This window comes from Haemaphysalis longicornis, unplaced genomic scaffold, assembly GCF_048455015.1.
Source record: "Haemaphysalis longicornis isolate Haplotype H1 unplaced genomic scaffold, Haemaphysalis longicornis Haplotype H1 scaffold_7, whole genome shotgun sequence".
Taxonomy (NCBI): Eukaryota; Metazoa; Arthropoda; class Arachnida; order Ixodida; family Ixodidae; genus Haemaphysalis; species Haemaphysalis longicornis.
Window position 1 is genome coordinate 24277171 of NW_027526422.1, and position 15780 is coordinate 24292950.

Sequence of the window (15780 nt, forward strand, 5' to 3'; positions counted from 1 at the left end):
TCAAAAATTGATGGTACCGCGTCCTTCGCTAACGTAGCTCTACGCTCACCTTGCATGAGGATATGTCCGTTGTACTCGGCACTCCACGTCTTCACCACGAAATGTGAAGCAAAATGCCGCTCGCACACAAGGTCCTTCCGTGTCAGAACACGGTCCTTTCGTGGGATCGCCCGCCTCCATGCCGCGAGTTTCTCGGCGTCTGCGGGCGGCTTGAAGAGCGAGAATTTCTCCTTGCACGACTTGTAGCCGCTGTTGCAGTTTGGAACGAAGCACTTCCCCATGTCACTGGTGCCTCATGAGGCCATAAAGCACGCACTGGAGGTGGTTGTGACAAATAAAATAGTGGGAACAAAGCAACGAATAACGATAGCTCAACTACGGTATGCGCTCAACAAACGGCCGTTCGCGAGGGCTAGAACGGGGCCCGCCATCTAGTGGAGAGACGGGCAACTGCGAGCGCTACGGAGTGCGCTTGTCGCGGCCACTCGCTGCAGTCGTTCGGTCACCTCTCCTTCTTACACCGTGTGTGTAGTTGAGGAAGGGGAAAGAGGAAGGGAAAGAGCAAGGCTGGGTTTTAAACAACTTTGAGAGGTGTGCCGGCGGAAGTTCTCCACCCCAAGGGAAAGCCAACTTAGGGGGGGGGGGGGGGCACTTCTGTGTCATTTAATGTTATATATATCGGTTGTTGCTGGTATTTCTGTTTAATATAAGCGTAGCTATTGCTATATATTCTCGTTGTAAGTGTACCGTGTCCAGAAATAGTTTGATATAAAGGATAATTCGATGTAAATGGGTTCGATATAGTCAGGTTCAACTGTACGTACTCTTCCCGGACGTTATCAAACTGAAAACTAAATTATGCAAAATTTATATGGCCGGTATTCAATGGCGTGGAATGCATGCAGGCAACCATGTGAGTACGCCGCCATATCTGTGGCCAAGCGTCTGTTGCTAGGCGACGTGCGCACAGCCCCCAGATCAGGCACCCCTCTTCTCCATGCAACCGTGTGAGTGCGCCGTCACTCGTTACGTCGGGCTCCGCGGGATGGCGGTACTTGTCCATGTCCGTGGCGCATCGGCCATGTCTGTGGCCGTTTCCAGTGTTGCCAAGCGAAGAAATTGACCGCTAAACTTTTCAACGAATACCATCTATATGTCCTTGTATAGGTAGTATTCATTGAAAAGTTTAGCTGTCAACTTCTTCGCTTGGCAACACTGAAAACTGCCACGGACATGGCCGAAGCGCCACGGACATGGCGCGGCTTGTGCCACTGCGCCCACACACCGAAGGAAAAAGAACACCGACGTGCGGCGTCTGCTCCGTTTCAACCCAATTCTCAATGGTGCTGTCAACAGAGATGTTATTAATCGCACTCACATTGGAGTCGAGGCATTACTTTGCGTCCGGTGGGGTAGAGTTTGGAACGTCCAACACACATCATGTGCTTAGCACGGACAAATACCACCATCCCGTGGAGCCCAGTGACGGCGGACACACATGGTTGCCCACATGCGTGCCTCAGCAGTGAATACAAGCTATAAGAACTGCACCACAGTACTGCTGCACTTGGTAATTGTGCAAGCTGCTAACTCGCGATTGTGCAGACGGTCAGAAAGACTCTGGGCGATTGTGGAGACATACCTTCTTCTTGCTTCATGCTTTCTTTGACAGGCACGTCTGCCCTCTCGAGAAGCTCTCGGCTGGGGGAGAACACGCGGTTTGAGCGTCTGCCTTCGATGGACTCGTTCAACCAAGTGAGACTTCATGCCACCTAGTTTGTGCACAGGTGTCAGGGAGAAAGAAAGGGGTTCGATGGCCCATGTTCCGCGGTTAACTTGGGACTTCCTGCTCATTCCAGCCATGTTTACATATGAACGCTGGTAAAATCTAAATTGAGTGCTCTTTCTGCCTTTGCTGTGAACAAAGTAGCAGCTTAATAAGAGGGTACTGCAGTTTGTAGATATCTCACTGTTTAGTATAACTCTAGAACTTTAGTTCATCTGCAATCGATGACAAAAAAAAAAGACACCGTGCGCCATTCCTGGCGCGCTTCGTGGTTGATGCCAACTTTTTGTTCGGTCACATACAGGTTTTAGACGTGCTAGCAATCTGTTGCACTTATTCCTGCAGACTCAGCAGCATGCCGTCTTGGCTGTTGTTTGCCCATCGGTAAAAAAAATTTTGCGAAGAAAACGGAATTTGAGAATGCACTTATCTCGTTGAAAAATGCAAATAAGTTTCCTGAAAAACCCGGAGCATGCGCTATGCATTGTAGACTTGTATCTGGTGAGGTAATCAGAGAGTGTTGACAACTGACTTCTGTGTCCCTTTAAGAGGAAGCATTTTTCACCTGTGCTGGTGCCTTGTAGAAAGCGCATTGAAACAAAAAAGGCAATTTGGTACCCACTGCATTCATTTAAACAAAATCATTTCATTTAAAGTAAGTCTTTAAGATACAGTTAGCACCTGTGTTGGTTGAACTCAAGGATTCTGAATGTGTTCAAGTTGAAAGCCATGTCACCCCTAAAATGTGGGTGTCTGAGCACTTATAGGCTATGTGACTGTTTTGCCTGAATGCTTCTGGGACGTCGTGGGGACGAGTAATATGGCACCATAGGAAACACCTTTTCTGCCATCCGTGCTGAAGACGCATAGTCAGGATGTGGCAGTTGTAAAAAGAAAGTTGTGCGTTGGGGATGCTGAAGATGGCACTGCATTGTTTGAGCTCCTGTTGTGATCTGGAATGCAGGCACCAGGTGGGCTACTCACATGAAGGGAACACCAAGCTAAAAAAAAGACAAAAAAAAAAGGTTAGAGGAGGGGGGGGGGGGGGGGGGTCAATTGGTCTTTATCGATCGATGAATATGCCTGGCTTGCAAGTATGGCGTACTTGGGGTAACAGTGAAAAAATGCAGTGATACAGCGAAAAAAATGACGAAAGTGTAACGACGGGCGTCCACACTATGCCTGGTGACATCACGAACAGTAAAAGTGAGAGTGCCGGGGCTTTTGCTATAACTTGGTCTGTCTGATTTACAGCCTCGGACTCACCATGTCCTTCTCGAAAAGCAGTGTGGCATTTGTGTTTACAGCAGAGCTGTTTAGGCCAAGCTTTGTCCGTCTGTCTTACCTCTAAGCCTCAAGAAAAAAATGTGGTTAGGGAGGTCCCGGGAATTGAACCTGGGACCTTTAAGCCATAAAATCGGCACCCTAACCACTGGGCCGCCCCAAAGGCCCTTGGTGTACGGCGTTAGCAGCGGCGGGGAACGTTATTATGTGCAGCCGATTGGAAAGAAAAAAACCATTCCCGTGGTCGGAATTGAACCGGGGTTCCTCACGTTACGAAACCAGCAATCTATTCGATTGAGCTCTTATCGCATTCCAGGCACACAGCATTTCCTTTGAGTTCATAGCATGGGCGTAGGCTTTGGACTTGGCTGTGTGTTCTAGTGTGCGCTAACACGGTCCACTTTGGGATAGATGTGAAAGCCTGCAGATGAAATCATTCGGGCTAGCCAGTCATGGAGAACTTTCAGCAGCCAGTTCGGAAAGGACTGTGAGGTGCAACAGCCAAGTTTCCGACGAAGAGAGAGGGGCCACCAGATCTGCTGTTTGTCCAGCCTTGCACCACTAGTGCAAGCTGCCCCCCACTTTTTTTTTTCCATTTATTGCTGTGGTGTGGAGAACATTTGGATTATCTGTGAACCATCCATGGTGAGTCTGCAACTTTAAATTAAATAGCCCCACTGTTTATGAAAGGTGAGTGCCCTGCTTGTCCAGAGGTGTGTGCACGGGGGCGTGAAATACGGGACCTTGGGGTTCCTTGAATTAGCATTGCTTTCGCTGGATGCTTTTTTAGCGTTGTTGATTTGAACATTTGGTGGGGGATGTCCGAAAAACAGCGTCACCTCTTTACCCGTGCCTGCCAGCGCAGAGGTCGCACGCCAACGAGATGCTGGCGGGCCTGCGCTACTTTGAGCGGGCCATCCGCGCCAACTCAGCGGGGGGCGCGGACAGCACCACCCGCAGCCCAGGCTCCGCGGGGGGGCGCACCAACAAGGAGGCCTTCAGCTGGGGCGAGGTGGACCGGCAGGCCCTGGCCCGCTGCCTGCTGGCCATGTGCCGGCAGGCACGCGACATCATGATTGCCGAGCCGCGCCTGCTGCGTCTCAGCGTGCCCACCTACATCCTGGGTGGGTGTTTTCTCTTGTCGTCCTCTCCTTTAGGGGCTCGCCTAGAGCACTTTGCACTTTAGGGGCTGACCTAGAGCACTTTAGGGGCTCGTCTGGAGCACCTCACACTTTAGGGGCTCGCCTAGAGCACTTTAGGGGCTCGCGTAGAGCACTTTGCACTTTAGGGGCTCACCTTGTCGTCGTAGCTCGTCCGCTGGACCCAAGTAGAGCCAACACGGTGTGCTATTGTCACGGCATAACCCAGAGGCTTTGAAAGCCAAGCGGTTTATATAGTCATAACCGTTCGAAGCTTGTGAACCGCTGCCGCTTGTCATTCATCTCCCCGTTTAGCGCAAAGAAAACTGCAGATACATTTGAGGCAAAATATACGTAATTGACCGGCAGCGCCCACTTTCATTTAGTAAGGAACGCTCGTTGGGTTTGGTTTTTACGATAGTGAGCAAGAAAAGGTGTCAGTGTAATGCCACCACGTGCGGGTGGAAACCCAAGCACAAAAAGAAAAGAACTCCCGCTGGCGCTGTATCAGGAAGGGGTTCTGCAAGCATTGCGAAGGTGGGAAATTTGGTGTGCGTGTACAAACCTCCGTTGAATTCATCAGGAGAGGAATGAGAAGGGGCGGCAAAGAGGGTGATGGGTGGTAAAAGTGAGTGGATAACGGCGCCACAGCCATTATGGCGAATCACTGCTCTGCACTTTTGACAGCTCTCACGTTGAGTGGAAAGGCTTAAATATTTTAGGGGGTGGAAGGGAGGGGGGGGGGGGGGGGGGCTGTTGAATGTGGGCTTGTGAGTGGAATGAACAGCATTCATTGCAGTGAGACTCGACTAGGCTGGGGTCGGGCCTGGTGTGACTGGAACCCAGTGCAGTGAAGCAGTAACACCGTGTTGTGCTGCTTCTAGTAATTTGTAGAAGATGTAGTTGTGATGGACGTGAAGCATAAACACTTGCGTTAAAGGCCATCCCCAGATAGCAGCCCGTACTGGTGTAACCTCCACTCTGGCATATGCCTTGTCACCTGGGTGTAGCCTCAGAGCTACGAGGCACCGATTTCAGGCCGAGCATTGTAGCCACCTGTGCCGACCCCCCCATTTGGCAGGTGACATCCACGGCAACTACCGTGACCTGGTGTGTTTCGAGAAGGCCCTCTGGCGGATGGGGCCTGTGCTGACGCCGGCCAACTTCCTCTTTCTGGGCGACTACGTTGACCGGGGAGACCACGGCGTCGAGGTATGCCTGTGTGTCTTCTTCTCTCTCCCTGTGAAGAACTTTGCAGCACTTCTCAGGCTGGCATGAGGGCATTGAGCATATAGCTTACTGACTGTGCTACAAGGCGTAGTCCAAGTATAGTGGTAACTGTGGCACTGTCACGGCAGGATGACAATATATCTGCTAGCTTGACTCATGATAGCATGGCTTGGAGAAGCAGTGCATGACAAGCACGCAAGCAGTTGTGGGCTGAGCACTTGCTATCAGTGGCACTGGAAATATTGCTGTGTACCCGTAACCGCGCACTGGTTCAGCTTTCTTTATCTGAAACTACAGCGTACTTTAGGCTGAGAAAAATTACAGTTTTTTCTGCAGCATCTCGATGCTCTTGCTGTAATTTATTTTAAGCAGTATTGATAATAGTAAGTATATTACGACAGAAATGTGTTGAGCTACTGCAATGATTGCATTCTGCTGTGTGTGAAATCTCTCACTGGGAACGCTTTTTGATGCTTTAGCCGCGTACCAGTGTCATCATCATCCTATCTACGCCCACTGCAGGGCAAAGGCCTCTCCCATGTATCTCCAACTATCCCGGTCGTGTGCTAACTGCGACCAATTTATCCCCGCAAACTTCTTGATCTCATCTGCCCATCTAACTTTCTGCCGCCCCCCGCCACGCTTGCCTTCTCTAGGGATCCACTCTGTTATCCTTAATGGCCAACGGTCATCTTGCCTTCGCATTGCATGCCCTCCCTGCCCACACCCATTTCTTCTTAATTTTTACTTAGTATGTCCTTGACACGCGGTCGTTCCCTGATCCACTCTGCTCTTGCCTTGTCCTTTAATTTAAAGTTGCACCTATCATCTTCCGTTCCATTGCTCTCATTGCGCAGCGGTGTGTAGTGGAAAGAGCTCCCGTTTGACTGCCTGCCCCTTGGCGTCCTGTGTTCCTCTCCCTGGCAGGTCATTGCGCACCTCTTTGCACAAAAGATCATCGCCCCCGATAAGTTTTTCCTCCTCAGGGGCAACCACGAGGTGCGCAGTGTGCAGAGGATGTTCACTTTTCACAAGTGAGTGTGCTGCTTTTCTCTCCACCATTCTCTTCTCTCGCTGCATCCTTCAGTTGCAGACACTTTGGAAACCCAGCCATAAATTGTCTCAAAGCTGGCAGGTTACCCTTACAAAACAGCAGATGTTGCCCTTTTTGTGGTTGCCAGAAAGAGTTCGGTAATGGGACTTTCAAGGAACCTTGTGGAAACCTTAAAACTTTCGCTACTAATGAATTTGGTGTTTCTTCTGATTTGGTAACTCAGATGGGTGTTTCTGCACACCTGATGCATTGTAAGGGTCAGTTTGGAAGTTCCTAATAACGTTGCAGTGTCATTTTCTAGCCAACCAAAGCTTTACACAAAGCACACTTAGATTGTTTGATGTTTGAGAACGGCATGCCTTAACCGAGACAGTATCGTGATTGGCCTTCATGGTCCTTTAAAGTTCATGTTTTAAGCAGCGGCCGCCTCACGAAGGTGAAAAAGGCACATGCTCTAACTACCTCTACCCCTTTTTTTCCCCCCCACCCTACAGCGAGTGCATAAACAAGTTCGGGGACCGTGTCGGCCTCGAAGTCTGGGAGCAGATAAACGCCTGCTTTGATTGCATGCCAATAGCTGCAGTCGTGGACACCAAGGTAATGCTCACTTTCTTGGAGAGTTGTTGTGCACGCATGCCATCTGCGTATAGTCCGAGACACCCACGAGCTGTTTTTGCACGCTTCTTCTGCATGAATTTTTCTGGACTAGAATGTTTCGAAGCTCTAAAGTGTATTAAAACAAGTGCCTGTGGGCCTTCATTTGAAGATTTGAATGCAGTTAGCTTGAGTTATATAAATTTTGCAATCATCACTGCACTCATCACTAGGGTGCCATCGATGCGTATAGAGTTCTTTGCATTGTTGCTGTTATCCCCCCTCACCTGTGCCCAGGTGTTCTGTTTTGATGGTGGAAGCGCTCACACGACAGGGACAAAAGTAGAAAAAACAGCGACGACACGGCGCTACTACTTCCTACTTTTCTAATTTCGTCCCTGCTGTGTAAGCGCTTCCACCATAAAGATGAACAGTTACCAACTAGCCCGATTGTACGTTCTACTCCAGGTGTTCTGCGTGCACGGGGGCATTCCTCCCCCCTGGCTGGGCGGTGGCTTCCTGGCGGCCATCAACCAGATCCCCAAGCCGCTCAACGACCCCGAGAACCAGTCGTCCCTCGCCTGGGAACTCATGTGGAGTGACCCCATCTCGTAAGGGAGTCACCAGCGAGGCAGGACTGCCAGAATGTTGTACCAGTTTAGGGAGCTCTTAAACTATACCACGTTTTGTAATTAAGTGAAACGGCATGTTGCCTACATTAGCTCTGCTTGTGCTATTGAACGTGGCAGTCTGGCGTACTGCCTTGTACTGATTTAGTTTCCGTTCCAAGTCTTGTTTCTTCAGCTTATGTCAGCGGTGGAGAATACAGTGCTCACTTACTGTGGAGTACATTTGTGCTTTCTAGAACTGCAAAGCCATAGCACCACACAGGAGGAAAGAGGCCTGGCAGAATACGCGTGGGGGTGTACCCTAGTTGTAGCGAGGGGGCCTCGTAATTAATGCGGGGGTGTCGGTCCGACCTTTGCCTCAGGGACGTGGTGGACAACCAGCGGGACTTCATGGCCAACACCAAGCGGGGCACGGCCCACATGTTCAGCTCCGAGGCCCTGGAGGAGTTCCTGAACCGCAACGAGCTCTCGCACGTCGTCAGGGCCCACGAGGTCCAGCAGGCTGGCTTCCAGGTAGGTGGGCCCCGAATGGCGCTCCGAGTCCAAATGAGGGCTTACAGCACTACAGTAGTTGAATTTGAGAGCAGATTCCGAAAGTGCAGACATCTTCTTTGGTGAAACGAGGCAAAGCTGCTTCAGTTAGTGGAAGCAGACTCGGCTTTGTAAGTGTTTCCGGCTAAAAAAGAGTCTCTGCAGAGTGGTGGAGAGTGAAGTTCAAGCGCTGTTAAGATGACCACCCTGGTGTGGTGGCGGTGCCATGCAGCGTATCTAAAATGGAACATGTAATGCTGCTTCAAGGGTGGGCATGACCAAACAGAGCTGCAATCAGAGATTTCGTTTTGTTGCTCATTTAGGATGACCACACAGAGTTACTTTGAATGGATATGGACTGTAACAAAGATTATCCATCTTGCGAACAGCATTGCGCATTTCATTTTGGGTACCCTAGGCTGTGCCACCGTTCCAAGGTGGTCATCTTTTGAAAATGGCCACCGGCTGTCCCGTAGGCGAAAATCATATCGTATGCTTTCATGAATCTGTTTGAAAGACAAAGCAACTTGGAATTTCTCTTCTTGGCTCGCTGCAGGTACAGCAGAGGGGCAAGTTGTTGACGGTCTTCTCGTCGTCGCACTACTGCGGTGGGTCGAACGAGGCGGCCTGCATCCTCGCCGACCGGCAGAAATTGAGAACCATTCGACTGGACACCACCTGAGCAGCACCCTCGGCCGCCATTCGTCAGCCTTGCGTGTCTCTGTCCTTTTTAATTCAATGCCTCGGCACCCCACCTTAGTACGTGGAATTTAATGTGGACGGCTCTTATGTACATAATTGTGCTATTATTTTGCTTAGTAAACTCGGCGTTGCTGACATGTGCACAATTTGAACGGTATAAGAAGTGAGGTTAAAATTGCATTTCTCTCGTTTTGTCTGACCCCCGAAGGGCTTGAGGTTGAAGACATTTCCTAACGCTGCAAGAAGCATTACATGTCAAAGGATTTGGCATTTGAATCTGCATTTCTGTTGTAGGCACGAGCGGCGTCATAATCCTGCTCCTGGCTACACCTTTCGTGATAGTGGGGAGCCGGGTAAAACATCACAGTGCATCATGGGACCTCATTCCGAGCCATACACACCATTTAAATTTTTTGCCCAAAGAAACACTAAAGATGCAATAATGTTCTGCTTTAACTAACTGAAAGGTCTCACCTTTCACAGCTTTTCCACATTCTGTTCAGCCTCGCATAGTGCTTAGTTGGTTTGAAATAAATACCTAATTGAAGGTGAAATAAAATAGTGTGAAAGCAATCTGGTGTATATCGCTAGGTGAAGTGCCAAAAATAGAACATTTGACCAAAATTGAAAGAAACCAAAGCTGACCGCTTTTAGTGATCAAGTTGCCTGTTAAGTAATGTTTAAATGCTTAAAAGTTCCTACCTTACAAAATGTGTTTAATGCATTTATTTTGCATTTGCTTTTTCCTACTTCTCTGCTTTTCCAAAGACGAATGTTAGGGGAATTGGCGAGATTCGCATGAGCTGTAGATTCCCTCGTTTTTTTACCCCATTTTGCGTGCCCATTTAGTGCGAAATGATTACATAGACACTAATTAAACGTACGAAACTAATCTTTGTGCAAAGGCATTGTCAAGTGGCGTTGCCTTTTCTTATTTATTTTGGCTGCACACCTTCGTCACATAGCCTCGACCTTCTTCTGTCAGTGCCCTTTTACATGTTCACTCGTATTACTCGAAGTAAGTACATCATCCTTTTTTTTAACAGTAAAGCACAGGACACAAGTTCAGCCACGAATGGAACTATATCAGAATGCATGACACATGTCTCGACTTTTGGGAGCTAAGTGCACCTAGTGGAAGCCTAGCTGGCCGAGTGTGTGGCTGCGATTCCTTCTTCCCTATTTTATTTGCTGTACCCCAGCCAACAAACAGGTTTTGTTCATATGACTGTCCCAATGCTTGTGCATTAGGACACAACAAGTTCCACCGGTCGCATTTCCCCATTCACGGTCTGCGACTTCGCACATTGCAGTGCAGATAAACATACGGGGCAGCAGTAGCTGTGAATGCATTTAGAGTTTGCATTATTCTGCACTACTACCTTCACGTACAGGCATTGCATTAATGCAAGGTGGTTATGACGTGTATCGAAAAGGAGTACCTGAATCACGAGTCGTATGCAGAGTGGCTTTTCGTGAGGTTTGGAATGTGGGCCGTACATGCTTTAGCGTGTGGACCTAGTAAGGAGAATGGCACAGTTTGCAGTGCTGGGTCAGAAGGCAAGCATCTGCCCTTCCTGGATCCACTACTAACCTGAAGGCATTTTTGTGCGTAGTGAGAGCAAATTTAGTTACTACTTAGTTTGCAGTGTACATGCAGTGGTCATACGGTTAGCTTTCACGGTTTTATTGACATTAAAACTCCACTGTAAAGCAAACCCAGTCGGCCAGGCTTATGCAGCGGCAAAAGAACTTGCTAACGGACATGCACTTGGACACAAGACGGGTGATAGTTCAAGGTCTCAAAAAGCTGGTACAGACTAGCTGTTTAATAACTGTACTGGTAGGATCTTCAACTTTGGGAAAGTGACAAAAAGGTAAAGATGGGTATCAGCACCCGGTACCTTTTTGCTCACTAGACTATTACATTGCATCTCGTGAAGGTGGATTGGAAGATCTCAATGCCCAGTTTATAGCAAGCCCTTGCAAAAATGTAAAGACCGACTGGCAACCCTTGTTACAGTATTGTTTGACTACTTCTAAAATGTGTCCCTAACTTGCTCATGACTTGGGATGTCTGACTGACAAGAGCTAAGGTGTTACTGCTCTAAGTGCCAATTTTTGACTAACGAAAACATTTTTTGATGTCAAAATGCTCAGAAACCTCAGAAACGTTGGGATTACCTATCAAAATTTTTTTGCTTTGTTGAAACTCAATTGCTTGCGGCATCCCTGTAATGTGCCTTGAGTGTTGGCCACATCAGTAAGAAGAAACAGTCTAATTTACTGGGGAGGAAGGGATTACATACTAGCCCAAATCGCTGCTCATATCATCATCTTAGAAATACAATAGCATTTATGCTAATAAAGCAAAATGGACTGGATCATTTGTGGGAAGTCTTTTATAGTTGCATTGGTGCATTTATGAAAAGTCATTTGATACCCATTTTGTAGAACTGTGGTCACGTGACTTTTTCTAAGGTTTTTGCCGGGTTTAGCCACTTTTCGTCAAGAAAACAAGGTCACACGTCAGTTAGATCTGTATGGTTCCACAGACTATAGACCCACAACTACAGACTATAAGTCCACAGACTATAGACCCACGACTATAAATCTGGCACCATCCTCGTGTATTACCGCCTTCATTAATTTCAAGTAAACCACCTCGGTGAGACCCAGGAATTTCTTTGTCAGACGTTAGGGCCCGTCTATCCGTGTTGAGGAATAACTTTATATCTTGCTTGCGGAGACAGCCATGCACCATCACTGTATGTCCCTCTTTCAAGCAGTTTCTTAGTTGCATGTGAATTTGCTGTCAAACATCTGTGGGAAAATACCCGGGCCAAGAAATGCTGTCTTATTAAAAAAGATTGGCTGACGTTTATTTTAAGCAATAATGCCAAGGTACAGAGCAGCAGTGCTGATGCTGCAACAACAGTGCAACACATGACTTGCTTTTGTGAGGCTTCGATTTCCACGCTGAAAGCCTGACAACGTTGCGACTGTCTCAATTGCCAATGAGCATCTTGCTTTCCATTCTAACACCTCGAGGTCTTGTCTTCAATCACAACCGGATTCGTATTTGTGGCAAAACTCAAGCTCGAATGTGCTGCAACTGGCCAGTGTGGCCTTTAATCAACTCCCTTCTGGTGTATCTCCCATGTGCACAATAACAGATGGCGTTGTTGCTCACACACTCTTTTTTCGCTCTACCTGTGAGTCAACGAGCAGTGGCGTTCCTGCTGTGCATGATGAGATACAGTGGTTGGCCGTTGTCATGATCTCGCCTCATACGTCACTGACAGCTATGCTGCAAAATGTGCAACTAAAAGCATCTTTGTTAGCTACAGGGCTCAAATTTGGCGGCCCAAGGATATTGTACTGCAGTCACAGCAGTCCGTAAAAATACAAATGCCAAAATGGCTTTTTAAACATTGCACAGCACCCACCATGATCTACTTCCAAACCCTATTGTTCGCGAGTTGAAAGAGCGTATTTGCGCTCTTGAAAAGTGACGTATAAACAACTATAGTAGCATTTGGTGTTTTAGGGCATTACTGTTCCTGCCCTATAGTGTGTATATAATCATGGTAAAAAAAATAATAAAACCCAGTGACAATGTTGTGTATCACATATACAACATATAGTTAGCAACTGAAAAGTGCTGTTTTGCAACTTTCAGAACTGTTTGCAATATGTTTTGTTTGAATAAATATTTTTGATTACAAATACTGCTTTTGAGCAACGTCTATTTTTAGCATCAAGTGCCTCAGAAAATGAATACCACGAACATACATATGTCACAAGTTTTAGATGCAAAGCATCTCTTAGTCAACCCTTTGTCGTCCGTCGGCGTCCGCACCTCTCCTCCTCGTCCCCCTCTCCACGCCAGCTGTGATAACGCCGCTTGGCTCGTCTCATGCCGGCTCAGGAAGGCGCCGGCAACACTGTCGCCCCAGGAGCCCTAACCAGCTGTGATAACGCCACTCTCCTCCTCGCCGCTCGGCTCGTCTCGTGCCAGCTCAGGAAGACACCGGCAACACTGTTGCTCCAGGAGCCCTAACCAGCTGTGACAACGCCGCTCTCTTCCTCGCTGCTCGGCTCGTCTCGTGCCGGCTCAGGAAGACGCCAGCAACACTGTCGCTCCAGGAGCCCTTAAAGGGGAAGCGTGCTCCTCTCGTGCCGGCCCAGGAAGACACCGGCGACACTGTTGCTCCAGGAGCCATCTCATGGTTGGGGCTATGTCCCTCTCTTGTTGTCCACACCCCCACTGCGCATGCGTGTCTCTCCTCCATTATCCTCTCCTCCGGCTGTATAAAAGCAGGTGCGCGTTCTGCACGGCGTTCAGTCTGCTCCGAGACACCGCCTGCGCCGGTTCTGCTCCGGTGTGGAACTTACACGGAACCCCCATGCTTTGCATCACCACATAGTTCCCTTCGGGGAGATGGTGTAATTTTTTACTCAAACTAGTTGTTTAATGTCAACCCAATTAACATTCTTTATCTTGCATACAATAAACATTGTAATTTAATCCTATCTTGAAACCCTAAAATGGAATTGAGGAAAGGCTGTCATAATAAACCAATGCAACCCGCACAACCATTTACAAAAGTGTTTCACCAAATTGTCCTTTGAACAGAATTTTTTCCCGTAATGGTTGGAAGTCGAGCAAGTATTTGGAATAGGCAAAATTTTGGTAGCATCTAGGAAGCTGCTTTAAAAAAGGTTGTAACGTTACAATAGTGTAATTGTTAAGAGGCATTCGTAATCACAATAAACAATACATCCTAGTTGAATGCTTTAGCATCTCATAGGACATTTTGCATTCAGCCTTGAAATTTTTCAAGTCGTGTGTTCCAATATTATCAAGGTGCAGAGCATAATATAGCTGCAATAATGTATTGGCAAACGCGTATCCCCACTGTTTATCGTTCCGTGTTTGCGCCACGGAGGGAATGTGAGAATGCGACGGCCTGATGTTGGGCATAACCATACTATATGAAGTCGCACAACACTGACAAGATGGAGGATCTCGCGCTCCAGCCTTGCCCAGGAAGATTAGCTACGCCTGATTACCAGGGGCCAGGCGATGAGACCAGCCGATGGATTACCGTGAAGAGGGAACCACCTCTGTCCAATGTGGAGTTCGCTGTGAAGGCCACCCGAATAAAGCTCATCTTTCCCTTATCCAACATTAAGCCTAACAGGGGCGATTGCACATGCTGAAAAGGTACTTCAACCGTTGCCAACCCAACCCCAAATGTGACAACCTGATCTCAGGCCTAATGTTTTGCTTTGAGGTTGAACGTTAACCAGTACCTGCACCCTAACATGTCGCGAGTTGCTTAGCCGATGTTAGGCTCGCTGTTAGGGCTACCTAACATTAAAGGGACACTGAAGTGAATTCGTCAAGCTCCCGTTTTTACATGCACTGTGTAGACTGGCTCAAATGAACACACTTTTCATCATTTATCCGGGCGATACAGTGATATTTTATAAAGCCTGAAAGAAAAAAAACTACCATTCGCGGTTTGCGGCAGCTGCATCAACTAACCGCAGTGACGTCACGTAAAGGTGCTATGTGATTGGACAATGCCCAAGATTAGCATTCAAGTTTCGGTTTCAGTTGTCAAAAAACATGCTTGGCATCCGATGTTATCGTTGGATGGGCATCTCGATATCTCCGTAATCGCCATACCATGCTTCTGCCATGTTTTCAGCTGTAAAGTGCATCAGATAAGCCTACCAGGACGGCTTGGAATCGTGGCAATCACTAGCCGAGGCATACGCAGTCGAATGCCCTCTGCACTCTGCGGACGCTCAAATGCCATGCGCTTTCCCCCATACTTGGATCTTGCCTACTCTCACGCCTGCATCGTAAAAAGCATGCTTGCACCGGGCCAAGGGTCTGCTGATTCTGGCCTGTGCCCACCGCCTGCAAGAAGTCGGTGCTTATGGCACCAGCACGCCAATGAGAACTCGCTAGCGCATCAGTGTCCGTCTGTGCGCGTTCTACGAACTTGCTCATGAAGCAATGAACTTTACAGCGCAAAAATGGTGAATTCAGTATAGAAAACATTGGCCGAAAATGAAGAAATCAACTTACAAAAAAAAAAAAAGTACTCTCGGGGATCTGAACTTGCGCTTGCAAAGTAACATACCGAGCGCTTCAGATTACTTGGCCATGAGCCAGCACTGCCAGTGATGGAAATAAAAAGCATATAATGTATAACTAGTTCACATTTTTATTTAGTTTTAGCATTGGAAGCAGCTTAGATGACTATTTGGTGTATAACGCTCGTGCAGTAAGCGTCCCCCAAATTTCCACAATATATAATGTCTAGCAATTTCATTTCTTGGATGGAAAAGTGTTCACAGATGTGTGGTTGTGCTGCTGACCGCTGTGCTTGTTCACCCAGCGCAAAAAAGTGCTTCCTGCACCCTAGATTTACGCTTTATGGTAAGAGTTTCCTTTTACTCTTCTCCTGCCTTCAATTCACTTAGTTTCCTACTAGCGTACCAGTCAGAGAAGCGTCGCATGTGCGCTTGTGCAGCGCTTGTATGAAGCTACCTGGACTTGGAGCTTGATAGTGTACAAACTAAAGAAAGGCACATTCTTCCATTCACAAATGTGTGGTGGCTTAGTTTCAACTGAGCAAACCAATTGCGACGACCCGTCCGCGGCCGGCAGACTAAACGCTGGGCCATATGGCTAGGCCGACTGAGTCTCGGAAGGTTGGCGAGCCGTGCGGTAGCACAGTCAAACCAAGCCATTTTCTTCTGACATCATACAAAATGCCACCGAAAATGGGTGAGGATGCAGAGGAGGAC

At 48.0% G+C, this 15780-nt stretch overlaps 1 protein-coding gene across 1 annotated transcript in view; it reads left to right on the forward strand.

The window, feature by feature from the left end:
- LOC144144797 (uncharacterized) overlaps positions 1 to 12683 on the forward strand; it is a 35574-nt gene extending 22891 nt beyond the window's left edge. The window contains exons 10-17 of the mRNA XM_077676301.1: positions 1673 to 1755; positions 3936 to 4194; positions 5291 to 5421; positions 6367 to 6473; positions 6988 to 7090; positions 7556 to 7698; positions 8079 to 8229; positions 8804 to 12683. Of these exons, the coding sequence (XP_077532427.1) occupies positions 1673 to 1755; positions 3936 to 4194; positions 5291 to 5421; positions 6367 to 6473; positions 6988 to 7090; positions 7556 to 7698; positions 8079 to 8229; positions 8804 to 8929 (1103 nt within the window). The 3' untranslated portion in view covers positions 8930 to 12683. The remainder of the gene's footprint in view (positions 1 to 1672; positions 1756 to 3935; positions 4195 to 5290; positions 5422 to 6366; positions 6474 to 6987; positions 7091 to 7555; positions 7699 to 8078; positions 8230 to 8803) is intronic.
- Positions 12684 to 15780: the final 3097 nt, after the last annotated feature.